General features: G+C 55.4%; 1 protein-coding gene across 6 annotated transcripts in view; it reads left to right on the forward strand.

Annotated features, from left to right (window-relative positions):
- Nucleotides 1-15,192, forward strand: part of LOC116949426 (FERM domain-containing protein 4B-like) — a 138,172-nt gene that overhangs the window by 12,512 nt on the left and 110,468 nt on the right. Inside the window, exon 1 of one of the 6 annotated variants that reach the window (XM_076071994.1) lies at nt 6,200-6,322. The exons of 1 other annotated variant lie outside the window; for it this stretch is intronic. In XM_076071994.1, the coding sequence (XP_075928109.1) occupies nt 6,215-6,322 (108 nt within the window). In that variant the 5' untranslated portion in view covers nt 6,200-6,214. Of the gene's footprint in view, nt 1-6,199; nt 6,323-6,357; nt 6,574-6,650; nt 6,782-10,205; nt 10,315-15,192 lie in introns of those variants that run through there. 4 more of the 6 variants (XM_032966759.2, XM_032966757.2, XM_076071993.1 and 1 more) reach the window with 4 other exon arrangements.

A 15,192-nucleotide genomic window follows, 5' to 3' on the forward strand; every position in this document is an offset into this window, starting at 1 on the left:
CCGTCTCTACCCACCCCCACCTCGTGTCTCTACCCACCACGACCCCTACCGTCTCTACCCACCCACACCTCATGTCTCCACCCACCACGACCCCTACCGTCTCTACCCACCCCCACCTCGTGTCTCTACCCACCACGACCCCTACCGTCTCTACCCACCACGACCCCTACCGTCTCTACCCACCCCCACTTCGTGTCTCTACCCACCATGACCCCTACCGTCTCTACCCACCCTCACCTTGTGTCTCTACCCACCACGACCCCTACCGTCTCTACCCACCCCCACCTCGTGTCTCTACCCACCACGACCCCTACCGTCTCTACCCACCCCCACCTCGTGTCTCCACCCACCACGACCCCTACCGTCTCTACCCACCCCCATCTCGTGTCTCCACCCACCACGACCCCTACCGTCTCTACCCACCCCCACGTGTCTCTACCCACCACGACCCCTACCGTCTCTACTCACCCACACCTCGTGTCTCCACCCACCACAATCCCTACCGTTTCCACCCACCATAACCCCTACCGTCTCTACCCACCCCCACCTCGTGTCTCCACCCACCACGACCCCTACCGTCTCTACCCACCCCCACCTCGTGTCTCCACCCACCACGACCCCTACCGTCTCTACCCACCGCCACCTCGTGTCTCCACCCACCACGACCCCTACCGTCTCTACCCACCCCCACCTCGTGTCTCCACCCACCATAACCCCTACCGTCTCTACCCACCCCCACCTTGTGTCTCCACCCACCACAACCCCTACCGTCTCCACCCACCACGACCCCTACCGCTGTGCACAATCCCCATCACGATACAAACGAGCCCTACCCTGTGTTTGGAGCAAGGGGCGGGGCCTAGACAGAAAGAGGCGGGGCCTAAAGAAGGAGGGGCGGGGCCTAAAAAGGAAAGGTGCGGAGCAGAACGAGGACGAGATGGAGCCTGATCACAAAGAGGTGTGGCCTCTCATGAGAATCACAATATTTATTTATACCGGAGGAATCCGATGAGCTATTAAGCTCTTTTTGACAGCTATCCTGTCGGGGTGGGTAAGGACGTAACAACAACAAACTGCAGCTGGCCATGATGGTGCGGAGCTCAAGTGCTGCGGAACGTGCAGATGGCGGAAGATGGCAATATGCAAAACACCCCTTTAAAAGTGGACGCCAGTAGTTGCGTCGCCGATCCACTCTGTGTTTTTGTGGTGAGCAGGCCCGTGTCCCCATGAGGGCCACGCAGCTGTAGGCCGCGCCGGCGGCTCGTTCCCGCGTGCGGCGTGGCGCGCGTCGAGTTCCGCCGCCCACTGTCCGCGCCCCGCGTAGCTCTGGCCGTGCCTCCGTTCTCGGCAACCCGTTCATCCGCTGCGGCGTTTGTGACACCACGCACGCACGCACGCAGGTTCACGTGCGTGCGTGCGTGCGTGCGGTCGCAGGTGTCATAGAGCGCAGCGGCAAATCCACTCGTTCTGAACTCCACCCCCCCCCACATCTTCACGAACCCGCACCGACCGGCGTGGTGAAGTATGGTCAAATTACCCTCGCTGCCTGCACGGCGCGGGGTGGCTCTCCTCCAGCGGTGGATTGACGAGCGGGCCGCACCTGCGCGTGCCGGCGTGCTACGCCCGGCCTCTGATGCGAAGCGGATGGCCTTGGAGACGGAGGGGAGCGCAAGGGTACGGGCGTCGTGTGACGTCTCAGACTCACGACGTCTCCCCCCCCCAGCCCCACGTTTTAACACGCGCGGAGCGACGCTCGTCTCTGTCGACAGCCCCGGGCCGATGTTGGAAGAGCGTCCACGTCTCTACGAGCGGCTGGGGCAGGGCTCCCGTTTGGCAACCGCTGATGACTTATCGCTTGGCGGGACGATGAGCTCGGTCGTCCACCATGGCCGCGATTGAAACCTGGCCAAGCATCCATCGTGAGTTGAGGGAACGTCGCGGACCGCCGGGCAAGGAGCATCGAGGAGCGTTGTCTCGGGTTTGTCGATAGGGGCCGATGGAAGTGACTCCAGATGCTGCCGTGTTGCGTCATCAACTTTGGACCGTCTCCCAAAGTGCCGTGAGGCTCTGCCCAACTGAGGGAGCGCCAGAAGAACGTTCCGTGACACGACTTCGAGAATAGCACAGCGAAGTAAATAAATATAACGTAGGTTTTCCTTGATTTATGTAAAGCCTCGGTGAGTCTGAAAACGCTTTATAAGGAGGGTTTTGCTTTGGGATATTTGGCCGTGAACAAGTTTTGTATCGCTGGTTTTTCAGTTACTGGAGAAACCCATACAAAAAACGTAAAAAAAAACCCGCCACTTTTTTCAAATTTTCTTGCTGTGGTTTTCGCACCTGATGATGATTTCTTGTGTTGCAGTCGAAACGTCGTGATAATTTTATTGTTTTATATTTCTATTTTATTGTTTCCCTTCTACGTGACTTTACCGAAAGAACCAAGAATAAGGGAGATGACGTTCAATAGGAAGCGTAGGTGGTGCAAGGAGCCACTTGCTACACTGCCTATCTCACGGTGACTTCAGAGCCCAGTTGACAGCTTGTGCAACCCTGCCCGATCCACCAACTGCACTTCCAAAGCCTCTGGAATCGAGGCTCGCTGCCACTGGTGTCAGCCTCGGTCAGCGATCGAACTCACGTCGCCAGGTTTGTAGCGCAGAGCGCCAGCGGCTGCGCTCCCACCCCGCCCCACTCGCCGGATACGGTCGGTCAGAGTAAGAGAAAACGATTTGACCCACGGACGTGGTCTGCAAACTGCCGATGACGAACAGAGCTGGGAGCGTTTTCCCCGGAGGCGCGTGCATCAGCCGTGCTCATGTCTGGGGTGGCCGCCGTAGCCGCCACAGGCAGCCTGGGAACGAGAGCTTCGCAGGGCCCAGGGCGGTTGTTTTGGTTGCGGCGTCTATGCTGTGCTGGGTGGGGGGGGGCTGCACCCGATGGTGGGGTGGGGGGCCGTGCTGGGTTATTCTGGGCAGGGAGTCGGCTCCCAACAGCTGGAAGTTGGACCGCACCCGGCGCTCGGGGCGATCTCCAATCCCGCCCGTGGTGATGATATTTGGGGATTAAAATCTCCGCTGTTTCTTTGCCCAAGTAGAGCCTCGCTGAGTGCCAGACACTTTTTCAGGAGGGGTCCTGCCGGATTGAAAATCAGTTGTTGTTGGTCTCAACACTATTACTCATGGCCGCACGGCGAATACATCATCAACGCGTTTGTTGGGTTAGGTGGCCGGGTCAGGGCACTTAAGCTGGCACACCTCGGATGCTGGGATCGAATCCTGTGGCTAAACCGGGTTCTGAAGTGCAGTGAGTTGATGTTCTGAGCCTAGTCAGCAATGACATCACTCTAAATTTGGTTCTGCGCCAAATTTGGCAAAATTTAAGTTCACTGTCACGCGACGAACATTATTACTCTCATGTGCAGAGCGCGGGTGGGAAAGTGCTGCCCTGTAACTGCGTGGAGCAAAATTCACTTGCAGAGATCTCAGGGGTGGCTCTGCGATATCAACTTCTGTGGGCTGTTCTCCAACACAAAGGGTCGCACCGCTCTGTAAAGCGAGCGTTCAGGAGGATTGCGAGTTTGTGACACGTTGCAGACAGCACAATCGGGACAATATTGGTGGGGGGGGGGGACAATTTGGTCATCACACCCGCTAGGAGGACTAAACAAACACTGTGCGTTTTATGCGCTTTGCAGGAGGATCATTCGCCAAAACCCTATACTCTGGTTCTTTCAGTAAAGTCACGTAAGTTTAAAATGAATCAAATACATTTTTTTATTTTATTTTATACCGACGTGACTTTACCGAAAGAACCAGAGAGTATGGATTCCTGCAGTCACGAAAGCTTCAAATCTAGCAAAACCCTCATCACAGATTCATGTTCGTCACGAGGCAGCGTGACTTGCGACCGTCTTGAGCTTGTTGACACAATCGCTGGCGATCACCGCGTGCTACCCGCACGCGCCGCGTGACTCGCGAGCGCCGGCGCAGGGACGGCCCACGTGGCCTCGTCACAAGTACCCCTGTGACTTTTTCGATTTAAAGCTTTCGTGACTGCAATGATTCATCTTCTTTGGTTCTTTCGGTAAAGTCACGTAGAATGAGAATAAAATAATAAATTGATAAAATAAAATAACACAATAATATTCTCACGACGTTTCGGCCACAACACAAGCGGCCTTCATCAGGTGAAGGGACGAGACTGTCTGGTAGGACAGCGCTTCCTACCAGACAGTCTCGTCCCTTCACCTGATGAAGGCCGCTTGTGTTGTGGCCGAAACGTCGTGAGAATATTGTGTTATTTTATTTTATCAATTTATTATTTTATTCTCATTCTACGTGACTTTACCGAAAGAACCAAAGAAGATACCCCTGTGACGTCACCACGCGGGAGCGGCTCTGGCGCGAGGTTGGAATGTCCCCGTTGTTCACTGCGAGACTTCACGAGGGGAATGTCTCCCGTCTCGAGGGGAATGTCTCGCGTCTCTAGGGGAATGTCTCCCGTCTCTAGGGGTCTGTCTCCCGTCTCTAGGGGTCTGTCTCCCGTCTCTAGGGGAATGTCTCCCGTCTCGAGGGGAATGTCTCCCGTCTCTAGGGGAATGTCTCCCGTCTCTAGGGGAATGTCTCCCGTCTCGAGGGGAATGTCTCGCGTCTCTAGGGGAATGTCTCCCGTCTCTAGGGGTCTGTCTCCCGTCTCTAGGGGTCTGTCTCCCGTCTCTAGGGGAATGTCTCCCGTCTCGAGGGGAATGTCTCGCGTCTCGAGGGGAATGTCTCCCGTCTCTAGGGGAATGTCTCCCGTCTCTAGGGGAATGTCTCCCGTCTCTAGGGGAATGTCTCCCGTCTCGAGGGGAATGTCTCCCGTTTCGAGGGGAATGTCTCCCGTCTCTAGGGGAATGTCTCCCGTCTCGAGGGGAATGTCTCCCGTCTCTAGGGGAATGTCTCCCGTCTCGAGGGGAATGTCTCCCGTCTCTAAGGGAATGTCTCCCGTCTCTAGGGGAATGTCTCCCGTCTCTAGGGGAATGTCTTCCGTCTCTAGGGGAATGTCTCCCGTCTCTAGGGGAATGTCTTCCGTCTCTAGGGGAATGTCTCGCGTCTCGAGGGGAATGTCTCCCGTCTCTAGGGGAATGTCTCCCGTCTCTAGGGGAATGTCTCCCGTCTCGAGGGGAATGTCTCCCGTCTCTAGGGGAATGTCTTCCGTCTCTAGGGGAATGTCTCCCGTCTCTAGGGGAATGTCTCCCGTCTCGAGGGGAATGTCTCCTGTCTCGAGGGGAATGTCTCCCGTCTCTAGGGGAATGTCTCCCGTCTTGAGGGGAATGTCTCCCGTCTCTAGGGGAATGTCTCCCGTCTCTAGGGGAATGTCTCCCGTCTCGAGGGGAATGTCTCACGTCTCTAGGGGAATGTCTCCCGTCTCGAGGGGAATGTCTCCCGTCTCTAGGGGAATGTCTCCCGTCTCGAGGGGAATGTCTCCCGTCTCGAGGGGAATGTCTCACGTCTCTAGGGGAATGTCTCCCGTCTTGAGGGGAATGTCTCCTGTCTCGAGGGGAATGTCTCCCGTCTCTAGGGGAATGTCTCCCGTCTCTAGGGGAATGTCTCCCGTCTCGAGGGGAATGTCTCACGTCTCTAGGGGAATGTCTCCCGTCTCGAGGGGAATGTCTCCCGTCTCTAGGGGAATGTCTCCCGTCTCGAGGGGAATGTCTCCCGTCTCGAGGGGAATGTCTCACGTCTCTAGGGGAATGTCTCCCGTCTTGAGGGGAATGTCTCCTGTCTCGAGGGGAATGTCTCCCGTCTCTAGGGGAATGTCTCCCGTCTCTAGGGGAATGTCTCCCGTCTCTAGGGGAATGTCTGCCGTCTCGAGGGGAATGTCTCCCGTCTCTAGGGGAATGTCTGCCGTCTCGAGGGGAATGTCTCCCGTCTCGAGGGGAATGTCTCCCGTCTCGAGGGGAATGTCTCACGTCTCTAGGGGAATGTCTCCCGTCTTGAGGGGAATGTCTCCTGTCTCGAGGGCAATGTCTCCCGTCTCTAGGGGAATGTCTCCCGTCTCTAGGGGAATGTCTGCCGTCTCGAGGGCACGACGCCGGGAGCGCACTCGGGACGCAACTGGGCGGGCAGACGGCAACGAAGCAGGAACCTTCATGGGCACGCCGGGCATTGTTTCAGCCCCGATCGTCTCACCTTTGACAACGTTACCTCGCCTGGCTTCGAGGCCGTGCGCCCCAATGAGCAGCGGTGGCAACAATGCCCCTCCCCCCCCTCCACCCCCTCCACCACCTCGTGCATACAGTCCTGCCAGTCGCAGGTGCACGGACCAGTCTGGCTGCAGCCAGGTGAGACAATAGCAGCAGCAGAAGCAGCTCGATCCACCTGCCGCCCCACTCGGTGGTGCCTGGCGCCTCGACGCGGCTCGCGCGTGGGTGGGGGGAGACAGCGCGCGGGCGGTCTCGGCGTTGGTGCGGCGACGGCGGTGGTGGTGGTGCCGGTCCGAGTCGTCGCGCCGCGTGCACAGCGCCCCTGATGTGCTCTGGGCACGGGGCTGGCCGCTCACTCGACGCCACCGCCGCTGGGGGAAACTTGAGAGGTGACATCATTGTCTTCTCGGTCCGCTGATGTCTCCCTTCTCCCCCGTCCCTCTCTCTGTCTCTCTCCGGCTGTCTGCATGGGATTGGAGAAGTCACTCCGTGCGAGAAGTTGTTGAGGCCTCTTTGTCAGTGCGCTGGGGGATGAAGATGTCTTCCCCCGTGCCGTGTTAGTTGTGGAGGCGAGATTGACCATACTTCACCATGCTGGTCAGTACGAGTTGGTGAAGATCGCGTCACATGTCGGTTAAAAATAAAACCTGTGTTCGTTTATAGTACCGTTTCATGAAACGTGTATATTTATTTAAAAAAATAGAATTTATATTTGTCTTGCTGCTCTTGCGTGTGGCCGATATTCTGCAAGGAGGTGTCGTTTTTGTAGCCATCCTATACAATGTACAAACCCTTTATGATTGTCCGGCTTTTGGTGTCGTGTTTCTGACAATTGGTGGCTCACAAGTGGTTAAATGTTACTCACTTCTGGCTGTATTGTGAAACCAAAGAATAGGTTCTGAGAACACGTGCTGTTGACAAACACCAGCGTAACGAATGGGGCTTGCTTGGCCCCAGCTGGTGTCATTTAATGCCAAACTTGGGACCATGCAGTGCGTAAGTGGCCGGTGTTCAAGAAGACCCGAATTGAATGGCACCCATTGTGGTCAAGGTGGTCTTGTGTGTTTTTGTAATGGAAACCCAGCACCGTGTGTGTGCGTGTCTGACCGGGACTCAATTACAACTGCAGTTCTGTCTTTCGTAGCGAAATGCAATCGTAGTGTAATTGTAATTCTAGAATCGGCTGACAATGCTGTTGTAATCATCAAAGTTCCGCGTGCTGGTCAGTGTATCTATTCGGGCATCGACAGCTCGGCAGGGTTAAGCCCGGATAGCGCCTGGATGGGCGATCACCTTTAACAACAGCGACGCTAATTGGTTATCATGAGTTCTGTTTCATAGAATTTCGCGTCGAACTAGGGCACCATAGCGTCAAGAGAAGGAGCATCCTTCCGTGCACGATCAGCCGTTGACCAGCATTGATTAAAGCAAGCCCGACTGATGATGAGACACTGTGTGTCGAAACCGGTTCCCGAGTTTGCGTGTCTTGAATCAATGTTGCTGAAACTCTGGCACTCCCACAAGGCTGTGCGGCTGATTTAATAATAGGTCGCGCAATAAATACTTAATTATTTTAGTTGACGTAGCTGGGGGTATGTGAAGGAGACGTGTTGGCCTGCTTGTTCACGTTCCCGTTGGTAACGGGCAGCAGTCATGTTTTAGATGTTTTCATCCGGCCATTTGGCGCCCCATCAACTCTGCGTCCATGCTTACTCAAAGTTCCTATTCCAGTTATATTTTTCGGTCCATCTCTCGATGCCTCATATCGTAGCACCCCTAGGGCAATACCCACCCCTTAAGGCAAGCAGTAGCTTACCGGGGAAACCGTTGGTAAATCTCCGCAGACGGCGTAGCGGGCAGCTGCAGCAGGAGGTGAACCTGTGCGGACCACTTCAGTGCGGACCACTCTGACGACGCTCGAGCCGGCCGTGCGCAGCGTGCGTGTGGCGGGGCGCATCGACGCAGCGGCCTGAGCGCCAGGTTCTGCCGGAGCGTGCGTGCCTGCGACCAAGTGGCTGATAGACATGTCGCTGGCGATGACAATGAAAAGGTCACGTGCTGGACATTTAAAAAAACACACAAAGATACAGTTGTCCTTTTATCTATGCTCTGCAGGAGCGCTATTGCGATAACGATTTCCATCGCTGACTCGGGTTCACTAGTGGAGGTGAGCATCATCCGGTATTCTTGGCTTGCCTTCGAGACGTTAACTTTTGGACATCGCTGAGTTTCTATTCCTTCCTGGCAGAACTGACCATGAGTGTCACGATCGCTCGCCTGAAATGAAAGATGAGGGCAAGAGGTCATCGCGGCCAATGCTGTTGTCATCGCTTCCTGCTGCCACATTTCACAAGTGCCGTTGTCGTAAGGCGCTGAATGAGACGAGTAGCACTGCATTATCGAGAGCAAAATGTCTGCTGCCGGACGAAGGCCGCGGCACGCCGTGCCCCTCGTGGCTCGTTTGAGCACGTGGAGGGGGGAGGGGGGACACCGTTCTGGTGACGTTTCCCATGTTAGCCACGACCGGGACTCAAACCCAGGTCGCTAAGTTCATAGTGCAGCGTGCTAACTGCCTTGCCACTGCTCCACCCTACTTACTCTAGACATTTATAAAAACAATTCTAGTTTGGGAAAACAACCATAATTCCGATGGCTATATTACACCTGGTGGCCTCTTAAGTTTGATTCGAACATCTTAGAGCCACGGCTTCCCTTTGTCGTGGCTCTGGGTGCTGCTGCGATGCCTCTCGGCCACCCTCCCTCCTTCATCATCATTTTGGGCTTTTGTATCGTTTCCTCTCTCCTGCCTTGGGATGTTCAGCTTCCTCTGCACGCGCGTGTAAGAGTCTTGAGATGCGCTTCTATTGAGGCACCTCGGGCACAGCCGCTTGTGGTTTTTTTGATAATCCGGTTCTCCGCCCGCCGCCCGTGTGCAGTATCACAGACGCGCCGAGCCGCGGGCACCAAGCTCTTTACACTGAAGCTGATCTCTCTATTCTTTCGAACGATATTACGTCCGTAAAAAAAATCCATTCCGCTATTGCAAAAGCCGAATTGTTAGATGCTGTACATTCAGAAGCCATGAGAGTTGTCTTTTTGCCTTTGAGCTATGATTATCGTGGCATTTCAGAAATGAACTGAATGCACTTGAAGGCACTGCGTTTGCGCTATGAATAGGGGACGTCTGTGCCATGCCAGTATGCTATGCTGGCAGCACACACGAACGCACGCACACATGCTGACAAACACGCCCTCCGTTGCCAAGCGGAGCCAGTAATAGAAGTCCCCGTTACGCATGCGAACATTCCTGCAGTGATTCTTGCTCCGACAACGCAAAACATTTGAACGGAGTTTTCACCAAATGCGTTTGTGTCGACTGTGAGATCGGTCCCGCCGAGATCGGTCGCGCGCCCAGCGGTTCGTTGAGCAAGGGCCGGGAATTGTTCCTCGAGACCGGCTGTCAACTGTGACAGCTGCGGAATCTGGCAGAAGGAAGGGAGCGATAACGAGATCTGGTGGCGTCAACAACGGCTTTGGCCGTGACGTCCTCTTGATCTTGATCGCGTTGTTAAAGTGTCTAAAGCTCCTTAACTTTCCTACTGGGTAATAATCGAGCACTGGCCGGTGGCGATTGAGCGTGGAGACGCCCGAGTTGAGTTTCGGCGCGCATGCTTTGCGTACGTGCTGAAGGAACCCGTACCCTGTATTGTGTTGCTGTGGACATCCCCTACCGCTCGTGTCTCGTCGCCGCCAGCACCCCCCACTCGCGTGCACGAGCAGCGCGGAGTGGAACGAGGCGGCTCCTCCGGGCAGAGCCGCAGAGCCGCGCGGGCCGAGCGAGCCGTTGGACGGCGGCGGGGCTCGAAAATAAACCTTTGCGGAATTCTCCATCGGGCTCTCGAGTGACACAAGTCTCCCTCCCTCGCTCGCTCGCTCGCTCGCTCCCTACCCCTCTCGCCTGCTCGTCTCACGAGCGACGGGGGGGAGGGCGGGGGGGGGTTCATTTAGCCGTGAGCTTTAGAGGAGACGCCGCCGGCACTGCGCGGAGGCTCACTGAAGAGAGAGCAACGGCGCTGTGTTGGAAAGTCGCTGACGCCCAGCCTGGGGCAATGGGCAGGGGCAAGTGCAAGGTATTGTGTCTGTACACGTGTGTGTGTGTCTGTACACGTGTGTGTGTGTCTGTACACGTGTGTGTGTGTCTGTACACGTGTGTGTGTCTGTGTGGACACACACGGCAGTGTAGCGGTCGGCACCTTGCGCGATGAACCCGGCAACTCGGGTTCGATTGCTGCTCATGAAGATCACCACGTAGACGGTTGTGGGCTGGCGGACAGACGTGGTGCCGGCCACCACCATTCCCGTACCATGCCGGACGTACCGGGCTACCGCCAACCTCACTTTGCTGCTGTGCTCTGGGAGGCAAAGTGAGAGCTCGCCCCTGTGTTCAGTCTGCACCCGAGTTCAGCTTGGTGTTGCTGTGGTCTTTAGAAAATTATTTTCAATCTAAAGATGTAAAGACGGCTTGGGTGGAAAATCAACAGCCAAATGTCTTGCTTCTCACTGGAGTGTCTGGTGGACATTCCACATTGGGCAGTCTTTCCATCGGGCAACTACTGCGATAGTCAGCTCTATATATAATATATCTATATATAAACTCATCACTGCAGTGACATTTCATATGCCCTGGATTGAGAAACCTTCTTAAGTGCTTCTTGTTTCGCAAGGTGAATTTGTTTTGCCAAACCTACGTGTGATGGCAGTCTAATATAGATAATGTAAAAGGTTCTTGTAATGTCCAAGTTCTAGCAGGTCGTGACACTTTGGTAATTCTCCATCCAGATGATCCGATGACTGTCCCATAGGAACTGTGGCTCCGAAGTGAACGCTGCGACCGCTGCACCTGACTGCCCCGTTGAAGCAGATCCACGTAAACTTAGCCCGCTATATCCAGCCACACGTTTCGTGTGCCTATTAAAAACAACGCGAGCCTGTAAACAAACTCTGTGTGGGCCATCATGAAGCCAAAATAGCCAGAGTCTCCCTGCTGGGAGCAAGTCTTGTTCACCAACCCCATCTCCACCGGCCTCTCCTTCCTGCACAGCGCACCTCCCACCTGCACTGTTACGGAGAGTGTGCAGCACCCGGTCACGTGTGCTCCTAACCATCAGCTTGTTGCGAACCCCTTTTGAGGTTAGCATCCCCTGATAGAGGAATGTGGAATTTCCACCGTCGGCCAATGGAACGGGGTCGCACCCCTCGCGCTCGTCCGTACAGCGAGACGGGCCGACTGTGACGCGTAGGCCCGCACGAACCTACGCGCACGCACCGGCCGCGTGCGGTGCTCGCGTTGGAAACGTGACCACGTGTGGCTTCCTGCACCCGAGCCCGCGTGGCCGTCTGCCCGGTCCCTGACACTCGACTCTGGGATGTCTCCCCTCCTCATCCCCTTCCGCTGCCACCGCCATCACCACCGCCATCACCACCATCACCACCATCACCATTACCGCGCCGCACGCGAGAGCCGCTGGTGCAGGGGGGAGGGGTGGTGGGTGCCGTGACCCCGGGCCCAGCCGATTTTTCAGACACTTCCCTTCCGCGCCGGTGCCTGCGCATAATGCCCCTTTACTGGCAATCGGGGCTGAGGGAGCGCTGGGTGGAAGAGGCCCTCTGCCCGCTTAGCTCAGGGCAACGTGACCTCATATTTGTCTTGTTGATTGTTTCCCCCCACCCTCTCTCGATTCCATTCGTGCTATCGGCGTCTTGTGGCGACATGGAGAAATTTTGCGTTCAGAATTTTCAGCGCGCGGCGCACTTCCTTGCACTTGAAGAGCGGCTGCCGGAGAGGTCGCAAAACTGCACGCTCGTCTCTGGGCGAACGCGTCGACGTTGGCAGCCTTGAGGGAGGAAACCAGAGGTCCTGTTTGTTTGAGGACAATCACCGGCGACTTCCAACAAATTGGGTCGACGACAAGCCGAGTCGACCCTTGACGAGGATTTTAACTTTGCAACCTCCTCCTGAAGTCGGCATTTGGGACACGGCCACAGATGTGAGCAGCCACGCGCGGCTACGCGTGGCCACGCCTGCCCCCGGCACCTCCCATTAGCGCGGTTGGCTGAATACGGTGCGAAAGAAGTCCAACATACATACGTACCCTTCCCAGTCCGTGGGGGAATGGGGATCACGGCGGGCTCGGTGTTCACGAAGCTGTGTGGCGCGAGATTTATTTTGTCGCTTGCTGGTTTATCCCACCGGGTGGCGCTGTGGTTGGGGTGTTATTGAATGATTTAGAAAAAAGGAGTTAGCTTTTCTGGCCTAAATACAGGTGTTAAGATGTTCAAACACAAAAATAAACACTAATTACCACGCTAAATTGTGGTAAAAGAAACATGCAAATGAATATGCTTTGATAATGTATGCACTGTACTTGAAAATGATGAGCCTGTACCAGAGACATGGTTTATGGCATTGTCTCACCGGTACTGTAGACCAAAGGCTGATAAACGGTGAGTGGCACAAGGACAATGCAAACATCAAAGCGTTTAAAATAGCTCGGGTCGAGCATTCATAGCTATGACCCTTTCGCCGGTATCAAGATATTGAATTCAAAAAAGGCTTTAACCTTTTTTGTGCAGTGACAGGTGTTAAGATGTTGCGCGTCTGGCTAACGGGCCCCATAGCTGGCAGTCCAAGTGTTGTGAGCACCGTCGTCAGGGCTTCGAGACGCTGCTCCGTCTTCACCACCTCTGTTGTGTCGTGAGTTTGGGACCCCTCGAGCCGCTTGGGCTACTGAGCTGCAGCTCGGTCTGCTCACGCGGGCAGCAGCAGCAGCAGCAGCCGCAGAGAAGAGCCCAACGTGCGCTCGTTCGTGCGGAGAGGCATTTGGCTTCTCTCGCTTTTAAACACACGATATAAACTCTGCTTAAAATATATATTTGCCCTGAGCGCAGCGCACTCCACATTAAACACAAATGCAACTTGACAGACGAACGGTGATCTCAAACGAAACCGCGTCTTCGCGGTTAAACCCGACGCTTCTAAATATTTTTTTTTTACGACTTCGGTTACTGGGTCGGTAGCCGACTAATACGTGCCACATTCGGACGGCCGTAAACCGATCGACTCGCCGAACGTTGAGCGTCTACTCCGAGCCGTGAACGCCTGCGTTCGTTCTCCGGCTTGCTCTCTAACAACCGTCCCAAGTGGGCCCTTTTGTTCCCGCGGCCGAATGCGGAGCAGTGCATTACGAATGTGACAACTTTGATTTGCGTTTAACGGGGAATGGGTCTGGACGTTCATTCACTTCACAGGGAGTGCCAATTGAGATGCAGGCCGGCACCCAGTTCAATTTGACTGCCGTAATTGGCGCCATTAAAACATTAAATTAAATTAAATGCCGCAAGTCTTAATTCACTGGAGCTGCATTATGCATTGTGTGTGTGTGTGTTTATAGCTAATATTATTTCACTTGGATTTACTGTCTTAAGAGGTTAGCGTTGCAGTATTGGAGTCGACGTGGTGCAGAGGATATGTAAACATATGGAAGTCCTAGGGGCGAGTGCCGTTAGCGAGCACCTAAAGCCCAGAACGTCACGTAAAATGGGAGGTATGTAGGGCTCTGTATCAGGCTGCCTTTGTCTCCCCGGTGCTCAGGTTAACACACTGCACCAGGTGAAATGCGTTGCACTAAGTCGGTGATTTTCCTGCTCAAATGAGTGTTGAGAGGCAGTCTTCAAATCTTGTTTACATGCCTGAGCCAATGGTGGAAATTCGACATTCTAGCCATTGCTTATTTTGCACACACAGCTGTACTCATTTTATCGACCCCCGGAGGGATGATGGGAGTCGAATGTAAATCTCAGTCAGGGTTGAACCTGCTCATCCCCTCTAGGGCAAATACAGTTGTGCAATTCCTTTGACCAGATTGTCCGGGACGTGCCCGCTCTCGCCAGCTCTCGCCAGCTCTCGGGTGCTGAGCGGGCACTGGGCGGCTGCTGAGCGGGCGCAGTGGGCGAGAGGTTGGTGAGCGGGCGCAGTGGGCGAGAGGTTGGTGAGGGGGCGCAGTGGGTGAGAGGTTGGTGAGCGGGCGCAGTGGGCGAGAGGTTGGTGAGCGGGCGCAGTGGGCGAGAGGTTGGTGAGCGGGCGCAGTGGGTGAGAGGTTGGTGAGCGGGCGCAGTGGGCGAGAGGTTGGTGAGTGGGCGCAGTGGGCGAGAGGTTGGTGAGCGGGCGCAGTGGGCGAGAGGTTGGTGAGCCCAACTTGGATGGACGACTCCCCCGTGTGTACAGCAGGTGCTCCGGCTGGCTCCAGCTGGCTCCAGCTGTTGGTAGCAAAGGACAGGGCAGCAAAGTCTTGGTTAGTTCCATGCTCCAACGTCTATGCACTCCACCTTCCTCGCTGGCCAGCGTGGTGAAGTAACGTTAAATAACCCCCTCCCCCCGTGATTCACACAGCGGCGGAGGGGGTGGCCCTTGTCCAGCAGTGGATGGACAGGGCTGTGTAGACGTTAACGTGCGGAACATGGGCAGTCACCATAGGAATGTGGTATTTCCATTCCTGGTGCAATGTCATCGACGGAGATGGGCACAACTCCATGCTCTTACTGTGTGTGCATTGTGTACCTGGTGTAGCTGATGCAGAGTGTAAAACACCGCCACTGGGGAGACTAAGGCGGCCGTGCGTGGTGCTCTCTACTCACCCCCTCATGTGCGGTGCCAGCCTTCGTAGGTGCTCGCTGACAACACTTGCCCCGAGAGCCAGTCGAGGCTATACGGGGGACCTTTGTCTTTGTACGTGTATATATACGGGAACGGTAAGAAATACCACAGCAGCAGTCGATTAAAAGGAGGAATGCCCCCGCGTGTTTGGGTGCTCGGCTCTGCCAAGACAAACATCCCGGCTCGCTTCCCGCTCGCTTCCCGCTCTCACACACGACAGCGGTGTGTGGTGGGAGAAGTTCCCAGCGCGTGCTTTGTAACGAGAATACAAACCCCGTTTCCAGAGCGAGTAATT

This window comes from Petromyzon marinus, chromosome 36, assembly GCF_048934315.1.
Source record: "Petromyzon marinus isolate PM22_M1 ecotype Great Lakes invasive population chromosome 36, UKy_Petmar_22M1.pri1.0, whole genome shotgun sequence".
Classification (NCBI taxonomy): Eukaryota; Metazoa; Chordata; class Hyperoartia; order Petromyzontiformes; family Petromyzontidae; genus Petromyzon; species Petromyzon marinus.